Source organism: Drosophila arizonae, chromosome 5 (assembly GCF_054131065.1).
Source record: "Drosophila arizonae isolate 15081-1271.41 chromosome 5, UAZ_ARI_1.0, whole genome shotgun sequence".
NCBI classification, from domain to species: domain Eukaryota; kingdom Metazoa; phylum Arthropoda; class Insecta; order Diptera; family Drosophilidae; genus Drosophila; species Drosophila arizonae.
In genome coordinates this window covers 7,786,291-7,806,953 of record NC_142925.1, presented here as the reverse complement: position 1 = coordinate 7,806,953, position 20,663 = coordinate 7,786,291, and the positions used below count along the sequence as shown (strand labels likewise).

Here is a 20,663-nt window from a genome sequence, read left to right as displayed (position 1 = left end):
TAAATATAAATGTATATATTTAATATATATATACTATTTATATAAAATATATATGGATATTTGTTATACTATTTAGGATATCTTTTTCAAATTAAGTCTTTTGGCATTCAACAAAAAAAAAAAAAAAAAAAAAAAAAACAGAAAAAAATTAGTTTTATTTTTTTTTTTTTTATTATTTAGCTTTTCTCCACATTTCACTTTGAACATAAACTGATTAATCTTATATTATTTACAATATAAATTAATAATTGATTTTGTCATTGCCTATATGGCATGCAATCTCATAAGTTTAAATATATTTTATTTATACTTATATTTTATTATACTTATATACTTTATTTATACTTATATTTTTTATTATAAAAATTATGCTGCATAGGCTTGCATAGCTCTAAATTTATGTGCTATATCTATCTTTAGGTAAGCTTTTATTAGAATCAAACTTTCTTTAAAGTTCAGGCTCAGCTTAAGGCTAAGAACCTTTAAATATATGCGCCAGTTATCACGGTAGCTAAAAAAAATCCCTAGCTCGTATACAGTTATCAAGAAGACCTTTCATAACTCTCTCTCTCTCTCTCTCTCTCTCTCTCTCTCTCATCTAGTGCCCTAATCACGTCTGTGCCAATTTGCGTTTTCTCTCCTGTTTGAGCTCTCGTTTCACTGCGCGCTGCTCCAGCTCCTCGGTGTACTCGGCGTACATGGCCAGCAGTGCTGGATAGAGCTTGTGATAGTGCTGCAGATCCTCCACGGTCACCTGCATATTGTCAAAGGCAATGGCCACGTGCTGCATGTCCTCGGTGCTGGGCAGGCGCGGGCATTTGGCATAGCGTTGCGAGAAGTGGGTGAGGATGGTGTGCTTGGCCTGCATGTCGCGACCCTGTTGAATGGCCTGCGAGATGGTGCTGTGCGTCTTGATGCGCGCCTCCTCCTCCAGATCGTCCTCCATGGTGGCCTCGTGTATCAGCACCGTTGAGTTGCGACCCAGCTCCACCAGATCTGCACAAGGCATCGTATCGCCGCTGTAGGTCAGCTTGATCGGCTCGCCTTCGTGCTGCGCCTGCAGCGTGAGGCTGATGCCGAAGGCATGCGGACAATGCCTCACCAGGCAGGTGGCTATCGAGTTAACGCCCAGCTGCTCGACACGCTCGCCCGCTAGCGGCTGCTCCAGCAGCTCGCCATTGCCCATCAGCGTGTAGGCATCGGCAATTGGTTCGATTTGACGATTGTAAAAGTTCAGCCAAGGCTCGATCTGACGCGGAGCCAGCAGCAGCAACGGGGACGACGGCTCCAGCCGCTGTCGCTCGCGCAGCAGCGCAATCAGTCCGATGTGATGATCGGCATGCAAGTGGGAGACATAGACAGCCTGCAGCTGCAGCATCACCTCACGGGCACGCTCTCGTCCAAAGAGCCGCACGATCTGGCCGTGCGTGCCCTCGCCGCAGTCGAACAGCATGAATGCCTCCGCCGCGGTCTGGATGAGAATTGAGCTGACGTTGCGTGTCTTATTCGGAATGCAGGAGCCGGTGCCGAGGAATATGATACGTGGATAGCGCTTGCTCTCAATCTTCAATGTCTCCGCCGTCTCGCTCTGCAGCTGGGCGAGCAGCTCGCTGAAGCCAGGCACTGCATGCGTCTCCTTGATATATTCCTCGGGCGTCAGCTTCGATTCCAGCGTGCGATCCAATCCTGGAGCGTAAAGATTTGCAAGTTTATGTAAGTTTATTAGTTTATTAAGTTTCCTTTGCAGTTGAAGCAAGAGAGGAAGAGATGGTGTGAGTCCATTAGATGAGATGAAAGGATTGAAGGTGAGTTAAAGCTGCTGTTGATTGTTTGTGACTTTGAACATGTTTGAAACTTGTGAAGGATGGCACTCAAATCAGGAAATGTTCAAAGAACTTAAATATTTATAAGTTGTTTATATTAAAAAAAAAAAAAAATCCCAAACAGTTTTATATATTGCGCACATAATAAAAGCAAGAAATTAATTTTTTTTTTAATTATTGATTGTAAAAAAACTTTACAACCAAAAAAAAAATTTAATATATTTTTTTACTACTAAAATTATGAATCTAAAAAAATTTCTTTAAAATATTATAATTTATAAAATATACAATAATTAAAAAAAATAAAAATAAATAAATAAAATGATATACAGATATATGTGAATAGATATCGTTCACTCACCCTTCTTAGGCCTCAAGTGGAAGCTGCTCATGGAAACGAAGCCCTGCTGCTGTCTCACCTGCTGCAGCTTCACTTCCTTTGCATTCGTTAATTGACTCTCATTCAATTTATTCTCTCGCTGCTCCTCGACGTCATTATCCAGCTTCGTTTTCTTCAGGCTATGACTCAACGTGTTGCTGGGGCAGCTCAGCTGCAGCTCCGCCGCCTCGGCGAGCAGCGGAAAGAAGCGCGGAGCCAGCTGGTGCAGCTGGTATTGAATGCGATGAGCCGCCGCATAGCCAGAGAATCGATTTAAATGCGAGTTGAGGTAAATGTGCTGTGTGCCGGCAGAGAAGTTAGTCTGCATAAAGTCGAGATACTCTGTATGAGCTGTTAGCTCGGGTGGACTAAAGTGCACCACGAGCGCCACCTCAGTTAGCTCCGAGTTGGCTAGCTGTTTGTACTGCTCCGACTGCGCCTTTAGGGACTCCAGGTAATCCACGCTGGGCACATCTATGAAGACAAAGGAGAGCGCCGTCTCGGCGGGCTCGGTGACATCCACAGAGTGCACCACTGTGCCACAGGGCAGCGTCACATCTTGTCCGTTTTTCAGCTGCCCCAGCAACGGGCCTGGCGGCACGCCCGCCTCGACGCACTTCACCAGGTTGAGCGCACCTGGGCGTGGCTTTAGTTTGCAGATATAGCTGAGAATGGGCTGCAGAGGCTGTTGCTCGCTGCGCAGCACAACTGGCTGCACGCTCAATATCGAGTCCTCGAATGTGACGCCCAGTGTGCTGTCTATTGTCTGCATCTGGAGATTCTTGAGCACCACAAAGCGGCGCATGCTCTGCAGCATGGTGTCCAGGTGCGGTGGTCCGTGCAGTCCCACATTGCGCACGCCTGCATCCTGAATGGTCAAAGCCAGGCCCGGCAGTCCGCCCACTGCGGTCCACGTGTTTCGTGTCACAAAAATTTGCTCCAGGCGAGATAGGCGCGTCTTATGCTCGTGTGCCAAACGCTGTGTGCCCTCGCCGCAGTTGAACAGGTAGCGGGACTGATCGGTAAACAAGTAAACAGCGCTGGGCGCTCCATTGGCGCCTGCGCCGAGCACCTGTAAATTCACAGAACCCGGCACAACTGAGCTCAGCTTTTTACGCAGCACGTTTGGTTGGCGTTCATATTTGGCGGGTGGCGTTTGTTCCGCGGCAGCTGTAGACACTGTGCTGCTCATTCTGATGCAATGGTTCGTCAGACTTCGCAGCGGTCCATGCGGCACGATTCGTTGCAATTTCAACATTGGCAACCACATTTCACTATCAGCGTGCGCGAAACAGCTGATTGCGGCGCTAGAGATGGCAAAACTACTCGATTCTGCAAGCTAGGCAGACAGAAGCTGAATGATATAGCACGTTACCACGAACCGTTTATTTTTCATCAGATAACAGAGGATTAACAGTGACAGCCGATTCAGAAGAGCTATAAATATGTACAACAGTTGTGCAATTATGTATGCAATTGTGCATCGATGTGCAATTATACAACTGCAGCCGAAACAGAACAAAGAATTTGCAACAGTTGCAAAAAAGATAAAAATATCGATTATTGATATATCAGCAGAGTAGCAACAGTGCAGTAGACGAAGCCAACAGTGTCACAACTGTTTACAGAACAGAACGGCAAGAAAATTGCAATCGATTAACGATAATCAAAACAAAAAGCAAAGCGCGCACGTGGAATACATCGCGTCTTTCCATTTGGCCGCAATTTCTTGAATAATTCTCTTAAACTATGGTTTTCTTCACCTGCAACATTTGCGGCGAGTCGGTCAAAAAACCCGCCGTCGAAAAACACTACCAGACAAAATGCCGGGGGAAGACAAAAAACGTTTCGTGCATGGACTGCCTCAAAGATTTCTATGAAGAGGAATATGTAGCGCACATTAAATGCATTTCGGAGGCTCAAAAGTATTCCAACCAAAACTTCACGCCCAAGGAGCCAAGGAACAAGAACGCACAGAAACAGGAGAGCTGGATGGATATCATACGTGCAATATTGGACAGCAGCGAGTACCAGCTGACGCCGACGTTGCGTAGCGCCTTCCAGCGGCTGCAGAGCGTGGACAATGTGCCGCGCAAGAAGGTGAAATTTGAGAACTTTGTGGGCAACTGCATGCGTATGCCACGCCAGCAAGCAGCACAGGTGTGGGATATACTCGAGAAGGAGCTGAACAAAATGAAGGAGGCCAAACAGGCCGAGATTCAAGCAGCCAAGGCGGCCAAGGAGGCAGAATTAAAGCAAAAGGAACAAGAGCAAGAGGCGCCGCCCAAAAAGAAATCCAAGCTAGAGTCAGCGGAGCCAGCGGCGGCTGCAGCTGAAGCTACTGCAGAAACCAACGAATTCGATTGGACTGCACAGCTGCTGAAGCTAGTGTCCAAGCAGCCCGATGGCATCTTCCAGGAAAAGCTGAAGAAGAAGCTGCTAAAGAAGTACACAAAGCATCTGGCCGTCGAGCAGTTGAGCGAGAAACAGACAAAGAAGTTTGAGAAACGCTTTGACAAGCAGCTCAAAAAGTCGGATGCACTGCAGCTCGAAGGCGATTTGGTTAAGAGAATCCAGCAGGACGTCTCATGATCTAGCGTAATTTAGACTGTATCTTAACGTAATGTTAGAGAGCAATTAAAAGTGTAAGGAAAAAATTGTAAATTAACTGAATTGTTTCTACTTTTAAGATATTACTGTGAATGAGCTGAGTTTGCTTTGGTATATCCGCTTGAAGGATGATCCTCTCCTGACCTTGCTTCTCTATTACCCCGTTTGGGGGTTACCACAGTGGACTGGGGACTTGTCAGAGTTGCCTGCTGGAAGCTGAGCCCATGCATGGCCATGGAAGAGTTGCTCTTATTCAATAAATTATTCAACTGTCCCTATTTAAGATGTATCCATGGATGGACAGTGCTTTAGCGATATTAGGAGTACACTTTTCTCTTCAAACCTGCTTCAGTATTCCTGCTATCTGGAGTCTTGACAAATTAATCTGTGGTTGCTCTTCACGATTTTCATTTATTGCTGCGCCATCTCATCCTTTCTCTACCTCTTTATACAAAACTATTTCTTCGGCCGTTGTTCGCACTTTTGCAAATATTGGCGCACGACTCGGCATTGCGCTGTTTTGTGAAAGCGCTCCGCTGGACACTTTAATATCATCTCCCTGACCATGCACTCCATCACCAGACCCGGAAACGGATGACAGCCATATGTAGTCAGACGTTTGGCCAACAATTGCACGTCCTTGTGCTCGAGTTGTCCTAGAGCTGAAGAGGAGTTGTTAACTATGAATTTGTAACTAAATGAGTCTCACATACCATGCTTGTCGCACTTGACGTATGCCTCGTAGAGCAGCGCCTCATCTGCAGCATTGGCCAGGTCGTTCTCCAGGTGTTCGCGCACGTGACTTAAATTTAGACTCTGACGATTGGCTGCCAGAAAGTCGGTGCTATTGTATGTGCATTCGGCGGTGCACTGCAAGTGGATGGATATTAGAGATTATTACAAGTTGGGCAAGATGATGATTAAGTAGGGCTGGCAGAGTAGCTGTAGACTTGGCCTAACGAGCTAGTCTTTTAGTAGAGACTAATATTTGCTAATTGACTGTAAGAGTCTAAAGGCTCTATATGATCGAACTTAATACAGATCTTATATCTCCCTTTAGACTCGACTCTTACAGCACCTACTTACGGACCTACATACCCTACCCCCTACCTGCATATCTCTAACCCCCTCCTAACCCTATTTAATACTCACATACAAATAGAGCAGCTCATCCTCATCGGTGGTATAGTGAATTTTGTCATGCCAATCCGTTTGACAGTCGCTGAACTGCGGCGATTCGTCGTGCAGATCGCAGCAAAAGTGCTGAAAATAATAATTAATAATAACAAATGTATAATATACACTTGCACATGTATATATAGCTTATAATATAGATAATAAATCAATATATTAATATAAATCAAGCTTCACCATTGTATTAGCTGAATGGTGTTCACAAAACTCGTCCAGCTGTGGCATCATGCGCACCACTTGAAACCACAGCACAATATTCCACAGTGGCCACCACACAGAAAGCATTTTGAATGCGATTCGCCACTCGGTGGAGTTTCATCTCTTTTATAAGCTGAGGCCTCGTCCAGCTAATTGGCCGTGGCTGAAAACAATTTAAAATCTTTTAATCACATGCTTAATTTGAGTTTTTAATTATTTGCAATCTACATTAGTGTACAAAATACCAAAATTTTGGTATTGTGATAGAAATGTTCCGTCACATCGATATATACAGTTAATGCTTGTTACTTAATAGCATTATAACATATGTATATAGTTATATGATATGCTCTTTACCCACCTTCGCTTCGTTTCAGCTTTTCTTCTCGTGCTTCTTACTCCTTTTTTATCCTTTCTATCATACTCCTCCTCTTGCTTGTCTACCTAATCCTACTTCTAACCCTCTTGTTTTTTCCTCCTCTTTCTCTCCCATTTGCTAAACATCTTGCCTTTCCGCCTCCCTTCCCCGCTGGTTCCATCTATATCGCGTTAACAAAACTTCAATTTATTATAAATGCCAATAATAAATACTTTAAAGTATTTTAGAGTTCTTTCTCTATATTCACATACGATTAAAACTAATTGTTGGATCTATGCCGACGTTTCGCTCTGATTCCTGGAATTCGGCTGCAACTCCCTGAAGATAAATGATTTCGGGAGTAGGCAGCCATCCATCACCGATCAAGCGGCACCTACCACACACACACACGTACATACATATACAAATATTCAAATATAATATGTATGCATGTATTCCCATGACAGACGCGCCCTGCTGCCAAATATAGTTAAAGCAAAGAAAATTCACTTTCGAGTTGGAATTCCATGTTGGACAACATGATGGACTGACTGATGGCTGCTGTGTGTGCATGCGGAAGCAACTGCCGTGCCCCTGTCCCCTTGCAACCAGCTGCAACTAATTAACCGAGAAATACATCATAAATAGCCCAAGTAGATGATCATTATATATAAAGCCGAAAACCAAAGACGAGGCCAGAGTCACAGACGCTCTGTCGCTCTGCCTCAGAACTTTACATTTGTTTATTTTTACAGAGCCACAGAGTGTTCATATGTGTGTGTGTGGCTAAGGGACTGCGTTTGCGGCGCTTCACGGTGGCATCAAGAGCGAGAGAGAGAGAGGGAGAGGGAGTTCACAGTCCAATCAAGCGGCACGTGCCCGCCCTCGCCTGAAGTTCAGTTCAACGGAATTGGAACGCGTGCCTCGCCCCATCTAAATGTTGATCTCAATTTTTGGGGTCACCCTACAAACGCCCCACCTTGTGGTTATCAGGCAAACAACCCAAACACACCCACCGGATTGAGCAATTCCAAGCTAAGGGAGAGTAGAAGCTCTATAAACTATAAAGGTGTATGCAGGGATTCTTTTGATGATAGCTCAGGGTGTACATATGTCATTAAATGGGTTGGGTTTACCAGCATTAGATCACCAATTGGTATAGCAGTAGGTACAAATATTATATAGGTGTATATAGTATATTCGATTGTACAATATATGCAAATTATAACATATTAAAAAATATTTAATAAACATTTTTATATATGTGAGCACAAATATATATATAAAAAAAAAAAAAAAATCGACAAAAATCCTATAAATACAATATCATGTATATATGTATATAAATAAAAAAATTAATATATTTCTTTCACTTCCAAGAACTCGCAAAATCAACACATGTCCAAAAATCCTTTTTGTACAAATTTTCCACTTAGTTTATATTTATAATTTTTCTTAATAATTTGCCCAACTCTTCGGCTGTAAAATATTTGCAAAAAAAAAAAAACAAGAAACGTCCGATCTTAATGCGTGTGGAACATAAATGTCAACGGTAAAAGCGAAATGTCATAAATAAGTAAGCGAAATCATCATCTATATAAAATCTAGTTCTTTTTAGATCTGTGCCCGCTCTTTCACGCCCTTTTCGCTCTTGTTTGCTCATGCTGCACGCTCTGTTAACTTTCGTTCGCTGTTAAATGTATGCATTTGGATGCCATTTGAAATAAAAGCGAAATGCATTTGATTGTGGATGGCATGTTAACAGCGGAGATGAAGCCTCCAGGCGCTGTTAAAAAGAGTCAAATGTGCAGAGGCATACACACACACACAGACAACTGTTAAGTGTGAAGACTCCAGACGCACACACCCACACACCGAGTTCTGTTAAGTGTTAACGGTCAAAGGCACCGAACCAAAGAGAATTCCACAGAGCGGAGCTGCGATTCAGTGAAGATTTTGTTTTCATCGCGTGCGGTTCACTTTGCTCCGCTAAAGAATCGAGTCGAATCGAAAGCTATAAAGGAGACAAGGTGCTCCAAGACAGAATTCCATAGACCTATTCCTATATATATTTAAATATATATATGTAATATATATAGTATTGCTATAGACGATAGATACTCAGTTGTCTGCCGGTTCGTTATTTTTAAATACGTTATTTTTGGAAGCAAACACTACGCGCGCTTCTCCGTGTGTGTGTGAGTGTGTGTGTGTGTGCCTGTGTGTGTAAAAATGCTGATCGCAAAATTGTGAAACACGCACAGATAAAGAAATATTAATTTGAGAATCTCTTAAAAAATCATACAAAATAGAATTCAAACTTTGCAATGAAAAATTTTAATAAAAAACTGTGGCGGCTGCTGCTGCCGCTGCTGCTGCTTGGCCTGAGTCAGGTGAGCGGCCAGTTCGAGAATTACCTGGACAGCCTGCGAGCCCAGGAGCTATACGAATACGTCGAGGGCAGTGGAAGCATACAATACTTGGCCAAGGGCAACAGCGAACAGGCGATGCTCCAATTGGAGCAACCCATTAGCTTCTATAGCGAGAAATATGAACAGATCTATGTGAGTATAACTAGATTATATAGTAAGTATATCTATGTATATGTATGCACATGATCTGCTAACAAAGTAGCTCTAGAAATTGTGCTGAATGAATTTATTTTTGTTGCATTCAACAGCCGCTGATAAGAGCGCAGCGATAAGCCTAAGCCAATTGTTTATCAATAGGCATTATGCAAATAGTTTGCTTACTTTAATATGTGTATTTATAGCTAAGTGGACAACAGAAATCGGCATGAATTTTGGGCAGCATATGACAGCCCGCTCTGGCTCATTTCGACATCACAGAGACTGTGTGAAAGCAACTCGCAGATACATTTGTATCTGACAGATACATTTCTACTGCGACAGCAATTCGCACGCCCTCAGCCCGAATACGAAATAATACAACACTTGAGGGTGGTCCATGGCAATCTTGTTCCTCACTCTTTTCTTAGTTTCTTTAGGCATAGACTCTACAATAAATAGCGAACAAGTCAACCCATTGATGTTCCCGTTGTAGCTACAACACACATCTAGCCCGCCTTGGCTCACATCCAAACTTTTAGCCGCCTTTTTTTCATAAAATACTCTGAAAGGCGGGTATTTGGAAATTCTCGGCAAATGTGCAACACTATTCGATGAAATGCTAAATGACAATCTATTTTACAATTTTGGTACATTTTGATTGATAAGCAAAGCTATCAGCTAGGGGAGTATTATATATAAATAGGTATTGTATTCCTCAAAAAAAACCCTAGATTTACTTATCTACCAAAAAAAAAAAAAAAAAATAAATAAATAAAATAAAATAAAATAAAATAAATAAATAAATAAATAAATATATTAAAAAAAAAAATAAATAAATATTATTATATGGATAGTTTTCGACTATCGACTATACTTTACAATCCATTACTTTCCTGCTTTCAATGTGTGTCCCTCTTTATCGTTTCCCGCTCTCTCTCTCCCCCTCCCCCGTCCTTTGCATAACTTGAACCTATTTTTTGTCAAGTTTTCTTTAATAATCAATATTACATTTTTTCAATTATGTCTTCCTTATTTGATATTGAAACAAAAATCGCAATAGGTGTAAAGCCCCTCCATCAGAAAGCAATTATAGTATGTATTTAAAACAGTTCCGTTTGCTGTACTTTCCCTTAATATTTAAAAATAATCTGATTAAAAACAATCGTCATTATAATCAGCAACTAGAGACTGAGCTTCATTTAAATATTTATATATTTTTTATATATATTAACCATGTAAGAGTATTAAAATTTTCATTACCTCCACCTCGTCTATTCCACCTCAGATCTCTTGCTCTTAAAGATTGTTTTTCTTGTTGAATGTCTAAAAATTATGAGTTGCTCTTAGCGGCGCGTCGAGGCGAAAGTGTCGCCTATTTTTGTTAGTTAATTAACTGAATTTATGTGTCTGACGTCGAAAAATAGCACGCGGCACAGAATTGTGTGCTGTGTATGTGTGTGTGTGTGGCATTAACATTATGGCCATAGAAATGCATAAATATTCGAGAATTCCTTTGACCAGAAATAACCAAAAGCCTCTTCTCCTCCAGCCAAATCACATTATTTAATTTAATTGTTATTAAACCCCTTCGGCGTAGCTAAAAATAGAAGATCAAACGGGAAAATTGAGGCTGGATTTATTTTGAAATTTATAAAAATTCAGTTGAATGCGATTCATTTAATTTTGATAGAAAATATAAAGAATGTTTGTATAAAATTAGGAATATGCAAGAAAATATAAAAAATATGTATTTAATAATATTTTTTTTGGCTAGATTTATTTTGGAATTTATAAAAATTCAGTTGAATGCGATTCATTTAATTATAAAAATATAAAGAAATTTTATATAAAATTAGGAATATAAAAGAAAATATAAAAAATATGTATTTAATTTTTATTTTTTTTATTTTATTATATTTATTTATTTATTTTTTATTTTTTTGGGCAATAATATTTTGTATGCTGTAGGTAAAACGAACACAGAACAAAGCAAAATACGATAATATTTAAGTACCACAAGGCTGCTTGCTAAATATATTAACCATAAAGGCTAAATGAAAATTTGGTAATAAATTTTTAAAATATTTTTTAGGCTGTAAACAACATTTTCAAAAATGTTATTGATAGTCAAAATAAAAATTTCTTTAAGTAAATAAAATAAATCATTAACCAATAAATCAAAATGAATTAGCTGTTTACAAAAACCTTGGTAAATTCTACTGCAGTCTTTCGAGTCTCAAGTGGCTTTGGCAAATATTTCCACACACATTTTCGTAGCCCGCTGAGATGGAGAAGATGAAGTGCGGCAAGTCTGGGTGCTAATTTGTTAGAAAATCGTTTTGTGCCACAGAATACAATATCTATATTTCTTTTTTCTTTTTGGGCACACACATGTGCTCCAGTTCCGAAAATATCAAAAGATCGAGAAGAAAAGAAAAATATATATATATATGTATATGTCTATATGTCTATATATTTGTTTATTTAGGCAAAATGGATGCAAGAAAAATGCGCAAAGTTGTGCAATTGAAGTTGAGGAGTGTAAAAATTGTGGAGCAATTGAATTTGGCATTCCAATTGAAGTGCGTGGCGCTGTGTAAACAGGAGCAGGTCACGCAGCTGGATAGTGTTGGCTGTTGGCTGCGTCTATTTATCTAGCACTAATTTAGAAAACTCATTAGAGAAAGTGAAGAGGGAGGGGGAGTTGCTCTCTCTCTCTCTCCCTCTCTCTCTCTCTCCCTCTCTCTCTCTCTTCTATAATGATCATTGAGGCGCGTTTGCTAATGATTTGTTTTTGTTTAGTTTCCGGCAGGCGCAGTGGCCGTTAAATGTTAAGTGCCCTGTTGGCACTTCACAAAGCAGCTAATTGATAGACCATATGCACTTACATACACTATCCATGCCCTTACACTCACCCCGACCCTCACACTTACCCACACCTAAGAGGCACTTCAGCTAAGCGCATCCCATTCACATCTCCATTGCAGATCAACACGAATGGCATTTTGACATTCAACGTGGAGTTCACGGAGTACTTGAATCAGCCCTTCCCACTCGAGTATCCCTCGGTAGCGGCCTTCTACTCGAACGTCGACACGAGCAACAGCAACGACGACAGCTCCATTTCGCTCTTCGAGTCGAAGGATCCTCAGCAGCTGAATCGCGCTCAGCAGCTGGTGCGCTATGCCTACAGCGATTGGACGGAGTTCGAGGCACGCCAGCTGATTGTCGGCACGTGGCGCAATGTGGGCTACTTCAACTCGAAGACGGACAGACTGAACACCTTTCAGGTGGTCCTGATTGTCGGCGACTCGCAGACCTTTGTGCAGTTCATCTACCCGCAGGGCGGACTCAACTGGCTGCAGGGCGAGGCCGGAGAGTACGGCTTGCCCGACATTCGCGCCCAGGCGGGCTTCGTGGCCGAGGATGGACGCTACTACAATCTGAATGGTTCCGGATCGGAGAACGTAAGTGAATGAAGAAAGAATAAGTAAGAAATCCCTAATCGAGCATGGGTATGGGTAAACCAAGTGGTTCTACTGCTTTTGCTTAGTAGCAAAAGGTTTTCCTTAATAACTTTTGTCTTTCTCAATAGATTTAAGTAAAATCTTCAGCAAGCAATCTACATATTCTATGGAATATAAGACAATTTAGATGAGCTTCCTGTACATGCACATATTTGCTATATTTGCCACTAACCTTCAATTTAAAGTATTTTATCAAATTTTGAGCCAGTATCCAAAATATAAAAGAAGTCAAACTACGCTTGGAACTAAATACCAAGTCTCTAACGCTTGATATGTAGAAGATATACTTTTATAAATGTTAAGCGACTCAATATAGGATAGGATTCAAAAGGGAGTAGTTATAAATTTCTTAGATAGTGTGTTATCACGAAAAAAAGAACACGAAGAAGCTCTTCTAGCTTCAGAGTTCGACAGACAGATGGATAGGCAGACAAACGAAGAATCGATTCCGCTCTACTTAATCAGTAACATATATACCTTATGGGCTCTGCCACGCCTTCTTCTATACTTTTATACTGAACTATTCAACCCTTAATTACCATTTTAAAGTAAAACTTATCAAGAGAGAAAACTAATCCACATCACGTCTGCCACTCCACAGGCTCGTTTCCTCAGCGACAGCACCAACTTGGGCGTGGCTGGCGTCTGGCTGTACCAGGTGGCGCCCCTGACGGGCAGCGAGAACGTGGTGGCGCCCAACAACGTGGAGACGCGCACCGAGTCGCCGGCCCTCGCTCAGAGCTGCAACGGCAATGGACATCAGTGCGACAGCCATGCCCAGTGCTACGACAAGTCCGAGGGCTACTGCTGCGTGTGCGAGTCGGGCTACTATGGCAATGGACGGTCGTGCCTGGCCAACGATCTGCCGATGCGCGTGACTGGCTCGCTGTCCGGCCAGCTGAATGGCCAGGCGGTGAGCGAGGAGGCCAAGCTGCAGTCGTACGTGGTGACCACGGATGCGCGCATCTACACGACCATCAATCCGGTGAGCGGGGAGCAGGCGGCGCAGCTGCGTGTGGTGCTGCCGCTGCTGACCACCGTGGGCTGGCTGTTCGCCAAGTCGATCAATGGGGCGGCGAATGGCTACCAGCTGACCGGGGGCAACTACCAGCACATCTCGCGCGTTCAGTACGAGACGGGCGAGACGCTGCTGGTGAATCAGACGTTCGAGGGCTTGAACTACTGGGATCAGCTGACGGTGAAGATCGAGCTGACGGGCTCCGTGCCACGCGTGCCAGCCGGCGCTGCACTGCATCTGCCCGACTACACAGACGAGTACAGGTTTGTGCGTCCCGGCGAGCTGCACTCGCTGCAATCGCATCAGCTGGAGTTGGCCGAGAAACAGCGTGTGATTGGCTTCCAGGTGGACCAGCGCATACTCTACCAGAGTTGCCTGCGCGACGACGACGTCGATCCCACGGATCACAGTGTCCTGCAGAAGGTGTCCAAGATCACGCTCGACTACTTCGAGCGCGACCAGGCCCTGCGCACCAGCGCCCTGACCAAGATCGGCGTCGATGCCGAGTCGAATGCCTGCACCGACGGCAGCGTCCAGTGCGGCGAGAATGCCATCTGTGTGCCCTACGAGGACACCTATCGCTGCGACTGCCAGCACGGCTACTCCGCCCAGGTGGACGAGCGCGGCGGCGAGAGCTGCATCGATGTGGATGAGTGCGCCCTGGGCACCCATGTCTGCGACGAGAACGCCCTCTGCTCCAACAATGAGGGCGGCTTCACCTGCGTCTGCTACGATGGCTACGAGGGCAACGGCTATCGCTGTCTGCGCAACAATACGGCCGAGAATATTGAGTACCCCACGCCATCGCCAGTCGACGGCCAGCAGGGCTATCCGACGGAGCAGGACCAGCAGCCACGCCCAGAGCAGCCGGACGAGCATGTCGACTATCAACCCAATCAAGGCAATGGACAACATCCGGATGAGTGCTACGTAAGTGCGAGCAATTGAATTGAATTGATATGATATGGGTTCTATTTCAATATATGTATATAGATCAGAAGTATGTATGTGTATGTGTGCAAAGTGATTGCTATAGTCGATCTTCATTGTATATGTTATATTGAGATATATATATATACATAATGTATTCATATTTACTCAAAAATACTCCCATAAGATAACAATGCAAAAAGAATATAACCTTCAAAGAAAAAGTATCTTAGAAGAAGGGAAGCAGAAACGAATCTGAAAAAGGAAATCTCTTAAAAGTATCTCAGAAAAAAAGTAAAAAAAAAGTTTTTTGACTAAAACCTAAAATTAAATATTCCTTAATAATTAGTTTGTCTGGAAATTGATTTATAGAAACTTTAGAAAATTCTTAAAATTATTGAAACTATGCCTAAATATTGTCAGTTTACAAAAAGATTTAGTGACTTAGTTTTTGGTGCATCCAAATTTTCCTGCCGTGTCATTCACAAAGCATCGAATTCGTTCATCTCTAACAGAAGCCCAGCCAGGGGGTGGGGGGGCAGGCAACAAGTTTTTAAAGTATAACTAAAATCGTTCTTTGTTTCGTTCGAGTTCGGTTCACAATATTCAAATGGGAAATGTTATTATTGTTGTTGTTGTTGTTTGTATTTGGCTTGCAGAGCTGTTCGCCGGATGCGGACTGCTACGAGGGACGTTGCAGCTGCCGTGAAGGCTTCTCGGGCGATGGCTATAGCTGTGCGTACATCTGCGGCCATGACGAGGTGTTCGAGCATGGACGCTGTGTGCCCCTACTGCTGGACGATCATGAGGTGGAGCCGCGCTGCAATATTCTAGGCGACTGCACCTGCCCGGAGGGCTACGAGCTGAGCGAGGAGCGCCGCAGCTGCCGCTTCACCGGCGGCTATGAGGTGGACAATAGCGAGGATCTGCTGCCGTGCGACGTGGACTCCAACTGCCATGTGAATGCCCGCTGCGTCTGGTGGGAGCAGCAGCTGCGTCACATCTGCACCTGCAATGCCGGCTTCAGCGGCGATGGCTACAACTGCGATCCCATCGAGGACTCCTGCGCGATTGTGAGTGAACCCAAGCGAGCTGCTCCCATATCCTAATCCCTCCCCTTTCGATTCATGCAGAGACCCGGCATCTGTGATGTCCACGCCAACTGCGACTACAACGAGCAGCTGGGCAAGTCGGAGTGCGTCTGCCAGCGTGGCTACCAGGGCGACGGCCACAACTGCCAGCTGGCCCCCGAGTGCCAGGCGGCGGAGCAGTGCGGCGAGAACGCCTACTGCGACGGCGGTGTCTGTCAGTGCAACGCCGGCTACGAGCGGGACGTGAGCGATCGCTGTGTGCCCGCGGGTCGCTGCGGCTCAGTCTATTGCGGATCCAATGCCATTTGCAAGTGGGATACGGCACAGAGTGTTCAGTACTGCGACTGCATCGATGGCTACCAGGGCGACGCGCTGACCGGCTGTGTGAGCATACCCATACCCTGTAATGTGCGCAACAATTGCGGCATACACGCCACCTGCGAGCCCACCGAGTGAGTTGTCCAAGAGATAATGGGATGAAAGAGCTCTGGATTAATTTTAAATATTTCTACTGCTCTCCATTCAGGGATCCGGCCAACTATACGTGCCAGTGCAATGCCGGCTATCGCGGCGACGGCTACGTCTGCATCGAGGAGCAGAACTGCCTCAGCAATCCCACCATGTGCGATATGAACGCCAAGTGCCATTCGACGAACTCGGGTCTGGTCTGCGTCTGCAATCCAGGTGAGCTCCTACTCTTCCGTCTTCTTGCTGCGCTGCGGCACACGATCTTCGGGGCAGGGCGTGCACGAATTGACGAACACGAAGGTGAAGATCGCCAAGGCCAGCACCACGTTCAAATAGCCATTGTTGCGATCCCAGGTCAATGGATGCATAAAGAACTCCCGCATGGACTGCAGCGTGGTTGCCTTCCGCCGATATTGCTCCACCTTCTGCAGCTGGCGGCGTTGCTGCTGGCGCAGCGACCACAGCGCCGTCTTGCCCCGCAGCAGCGAGGCAGCCGGCTGGCCCAGCTCGGTCAGATTTCTAATGCGCGACACCTTCGCTAGCATACTTTGTACGGGCCGCATCTCGTTTATATTTCGTTTGTATTTTTCACCAAAAAATATGTACGACTACGAATTTAGTTAGGAATTGAATTCGGATGCGATATGTGTCGAGGGCTGTATTGAATGCGAAATGCAAAATCAATGCCAACTCCGACTATACATATATTCAAGTGAATTCCGGACAGAACAAAACTTCAAAACTTCAATTACTTCATTTATTTGAAGACAAAGATTTTGTAAACAAATTTTATTTAATTACTATTAATTACTTTTTTATAAGTCTCCCCTTGACTGCCAACCAAAAAATGTATTATTACTAACTGTAATTAATGTAATGTCGATATTAAATTTTTTCAGTTGCTAATTACTTTTAATTACTTTGAATTTGTTAATTAATTACTGTTAATTACTTTAAGTAATTGAAGTCTTTAGCAATAATAATTATTTATACATTATTACTTGCTTTCCCTTTTCTTCACCCCTTTATTTACAACAAACTATTTCTGGACTTACTCATTTTAATCATTCATTATTTCTGCAGGCTTCTATGGCAATGGCTCCGCTTGCTTCGAGCGCCAACAGCACGACTCCAACTTCCTGATTGTCAGCCAGGGCGTGGTGCTGGTGCGTGTGCCCCTGAATGGCCGTAACGTGATGCCCATCAAGGTGGCCTCGATGGCCATTGGCCTGGACAAGGACTGTGTGGAGGGACGCATTTACTGGGGCGATATATCGGCCCGAAAGATCATCAGCTCCAAGTACGACGGCACCGATGAGCGTGTCTTCATCAGCACAGGTAAGTGGAAGGAATCCTTACATATGACCTATAGGTCATCTCATCATGTTGTGTATCCCTTGCAGACATTGAATCTCCGGAGGGCATTGCCATTGATGTCATCTCGCGTCGCCTGTACTGGACGGATTCGGAGAAGGACACCATTGAGGTGGCCAGCCTGGACGATCCCACGCTGCGCACTGTCATCATCAACAAGGATCTGGTGAATCCACGTGGCATTGCTGTGGATCCCTACAGAGAGTGAGTCGAACTATCCAGGAAATGCACTAAGATCTATGTTCACTAATCTCGCTTCTCGTTTTGGCAGGAAACTCTACTGGTCCGACTGGGATCGCTCGAACCCCAAGATAGAGTACTCCGACTTGGATGGCACTGGCCGGGAGCTGCTGCTGGGCGCCAACGATGTCAAGCTGCCCAATTCGCTGGTGGTCGTGGAGCACAGCGGTGAGTTGTGCTATGCGGATGCGGGCACCAGGAAAGTGGAGTGCATCAATGCGCAGAGCCGTCAAACGCGCACCATATCCCAGGAGCTGTCCTATCCATTCGGCTTGACCTTTACGCACGATCAATTCTACTGGACCGACTGGACAACGTAGGTGCTCGAAAGCTTTGCATAATATGGAAATTCTCTTAGCTTTGCTCTCTCTCTCTGTCTCTCTCCTTCGCAGCAAGAAGCTGGAGAGCGTGGATAGCGCGGGCGTGCGCCAGAAGCCCATACAGACGTCCTTCTTTGGCAGCCACAAGCTGTACGGCATGACCGCCGTGGAGCAGAACTGTCCGCAATACTCCAGCCAGTGCCAGATCAACAACGGCGGCTGCACCGATTCACGGATCTGCCTGGTCAACCGCAAGGCACCCTCCGGCAAGAGCTGCAAGTGCACCAGCGCCTCTACCGGCTGCACCGTGGCCTCGCCCTACGACTATGTAGTGCCCCGCAATTGAAGACCAACGAAGGGTCTACAATTTAATTAGTTAAAAATAACAACAAAAAAGAGAGAAAAAAAAGAAAACGAAATAACTTATAAAATGGAAAGGAAAATTATTTTTGTATACGCATAACAATGAAATCTATAAACTAAGAATACTGAAGATCACGTACCAAAGCAAACCAAACAATTAATTCATAATGCAAATCAAACTAATGTGTGTGCCATCTTTGTAAAGCTACTCAATCTAATAAATAATATATAAATAAATATACAATTTTATGTTGCATTATTTGACTGGGTAGGAAATATATGAGTGTCTGAATTATGTAATCTACCGAATAAATTTTGTAAATTCATTCCTGGTGAGTTTAAAAAAAAAAAATAAAAAATAAATAAATAAATAATAGGTAATATTGCTTATGTTTATATTAATTTTTGAAACATTGAATATCCTAAATATTAATATAAAATTATAATATTTATTGAAAATTTTTTTATTGTTCAGATTAAAGGACAATGAAACATAAATTTAAATGAAGATTAATTTGAAATGAATGTTCTTACAAAAAAAAAAAAAAAAAAAAAAAATAAATAAAAAAAAATAATAATAAATAAAAATATATATATATATATATATATATAAAATAAAATAAAATAAACGAATCATATATATAAAAAAAAAAATATATATATATATATATATATATATACTCCATATATTTATATTATAACTTTTAAAACTTTTACCATTTAAACTTTTTTTTTTTAATATTCAAGTCCCATCCCACTTTTAACCATCAACAACTCCATTCAGTTTTCATCAACTATATATTTTGAATTTATTGTGAGTTTTTCTTGTCATGATTTTTGTTGTTGTTGTTGTTGTCGAGTGCCTCAAAGAGCACATTTAAATATTACAGCAAAGTTGTATGATCTAAACTTGTAATATGCTGCGCAGAGCACTCAAATATCAATTAAAGATAGTAAGTACATTTGGTTTATGTTTAGTTGTTTCTTGTTGTTGTTGTTGCTTGTGGTTCTTTGATAACTAATTGTAGGCATTGCCATCTGTTTGCTTTTTGTACATTGAGACATTTACTAATTGCTAATTTAGTGACTGCTAATAGAATACCTAGTACTAAATATATATATATTTATATATAGTTGCCAAATGTTTTCATTTTTTTAAATCTTTTTTTTTTTTTTTTTTTTTGTGGTTTTTTGTTATTGGATGTGCTAGGCTTATCTAAGCGCGCATAGGTCGCGTAGGTTCTTGAGACACTGGAATGCATGGTTCAGCATCATTTCAAACTGGAACCGAGTAAAATTCACTTAGTATAAAATTGTTTTGTGCTCTATGTATACATCTTAAGGTTCATGAATATATATATGAATATATATATATATATAGAAGTGTATATATGTATATGTATGTTTGTGTGTGTGGAGTGTAGGTACATTTGTATGCTTTAGCTAAAGGCTAATTAATAAATTTTCCCTGTTGCTGGGGACGTGTCTGGGTTTCGTTCTTTAGAGGTGCCAATCGACAGTTAAGATATATATAATATATATGTGGTTGATGCTTGGAATATGTGTATAGCTCATTCAATTTGGTACAGTTTCGTTTACAAGCTATAGGCTTAGGCTTTGAGCACGGCCCTCAAACCGAACTAAGTGCTTAAGGACTATCGACTATCGACTATCGACTATATATATTCATAAACTTTATTATTAACTAATTTCTGTTGTTTTGCGTTGTAGTTCTAATAGTTTGTATGCAGTTCCTTGAATGCTACCATCTTAATAACTAATATTTACAGCGACTACATAGCATTGTTTTTCATATTTTCATTTTTGTTTGTTTTTCTTTGTAAAGCATTAGAGTATACCAAAGCCTGTTTCTTTTGAATGTTTTATGTTCTGAAAACCATCATTAAAAAGTTTTTTTTTATGATTTAAAAGAATATTTCGGTACAAAACATCGATAGCACCTTTCTTATAGTAAAATATAGTTTATTTACTTCAGCGAAATAACGAATTCAATTCAAAACTCTGTGCAACATATGAAACCTAAGGAAGTAGCTGTGCGCAATGCGAAATCTTCAAATTTATAGAGAATGAAATCATGAACAAATTTCAACTACAACTATCGATTACAACTATCGTATATACATAATTTCTATTGCTACGAAAAAGCTGCTAAAATTATTTTAAAATTTTGTATTGCAAT

At 42.4% G+C, this 20,663-nt stretch overlaps 6 protein-coding genes across 21 annotated transcripts in view; 2 read left to right on the top strand and 4 right to left on the bottom strand.

The window, feature by feature from the left end:
- Positions 1-148: 148 nt before the first annotated feature.
- RNaseZ (ribonuclease Z) lies at positions 149-3,805 on the bottom strand. Its single transcript, XM_018010588.2, has 2 exons — positions 2,185-3,805; positions 149-1,686 (listed from the first exon to the last, which is right to left on the bottom strand). Exons 1-2 carry the CDS (start codon positions 3,470-3,472, stop codon positions 611-613), a joined length of 2,364 nt encoding a protein of 787 aa, XP_017866077.1. The 5' UTR covers positions 3,473-3,805; the 3' UTR covers positions 149-610.
- Positions 3,806-3,812: 7 nt separating this feature from the next.
- Positions 3,813-4,870, top strand: LOC108615805 (uncharacterized protein C16C10.8). The gene has a single exon (XM_018010595.2). The coding sequence runs from the start codon at positions 3,952-3,954 to the stop codon at positions 4,792-4,794; it is 843 nt and encodes a 280-aa protein (XP_017866084.1). The 5' UTR covers positions 3,813-3,951; the 3' UTR covers positions 4,795-4,870.
- Positions 4,871-5,198: 328 nt separating this feature from the next.
- Obp46a (Odorant-binding protein 46a) lies at positions 5,199-17,363 on the bottom strand. Of its 3 annotated transcripts, XM_089470322.1 has the most exons (6): positions 17,222-17,363; positions 10,393-10,729; positions 6,184-6,367; positions 5,965-6,075; positions 5,526-5,682; positions 5,199-5,474 (listed from the first exon to the last, which is right to left on the bottom strand). In XM_089470322.1, the coding sequence occupies exons 3-6, from the start codon at positions 6,289-6,291 to the stop codon at positions 5,269-5,271; spliced, it is 582 nt and encodes a 193-aa protein (XP_089326448.1). In that variant the 5' UTR covers positions 6,292-6,367; positions 10,393-10,729; positions 17,222-17,363; the 3' UTR covers positions 5,199-5,268. The 3 variants fall into 3 exon arrangements, with proteins under 3 accessions (XP_089326448.1, XP_017866089.1, XP_089326449.1); XM_018010600.2 differs by lacking the exon at positions 10,393-10,729 and having other exon boundaries at positions 17,222-17,359; XM_089470323.1 differs by lacking the exons at positions 10,393-10,729; positions 17,222-17,363 and adding an exon at positions 6,566-8,422.
- Ndg (Nidogen) lies at positions 8,520-18,707 on the top strand. The gene is made up of 10 exons (XM_018010583.2): positions 8,520-9,126; positions 12,120-12,599; positions 13,261-14,607; positions 15,267-15,680; positions 15,741-16,150; positions 16,225-16,382; positions 17,250-17,504; positions 17,570-17,744; positions 17,812-18,096; positions 18,173-18,707. Exons 1-10 carry the CDS (start codon positions 8,890-8,892, stop codon positions 18,444-18,446), a joined length of 4,035 nt encoding a protein of 1,344 aa, XP_017866072.1. The 5' UTR covers positions 8,520-8,889; the 3' UTR covers positions 18,447-18,707.
- LOC108615813 (uncharacterized) lies at positions 14,953-16,871 on the bottom strand. The gene has a single exon (XM_089470333.1). It carries the CDS (start codon positions 16,727-16,729, stop codon positions 16,391-16,393), a length of 339 nt encoding a protein of 112 aa, XP_089326459.1. The 5' UTR covers positions 16,730-16,871; the 3' UTR covers positions 14,953-16,390.
- Positions 18,290-20,663, bottom strand: part of SLO2 (slowpoke 2) — a 154,170-nt gene continuing 151,796 nt past the window's right edge. For all 14 annotated transcript variants that reach the window (XM_089470275.1, XM_089470280.1, XM_089470281.1 and 11 more), the window contains one exon: positions 18,290-18,461. The gene's annotated coding sequence lies outside the window, so the exon portion shown is untranslated. The remainder of the gene's footprint in view (positions 18,462-20,663) is intronic.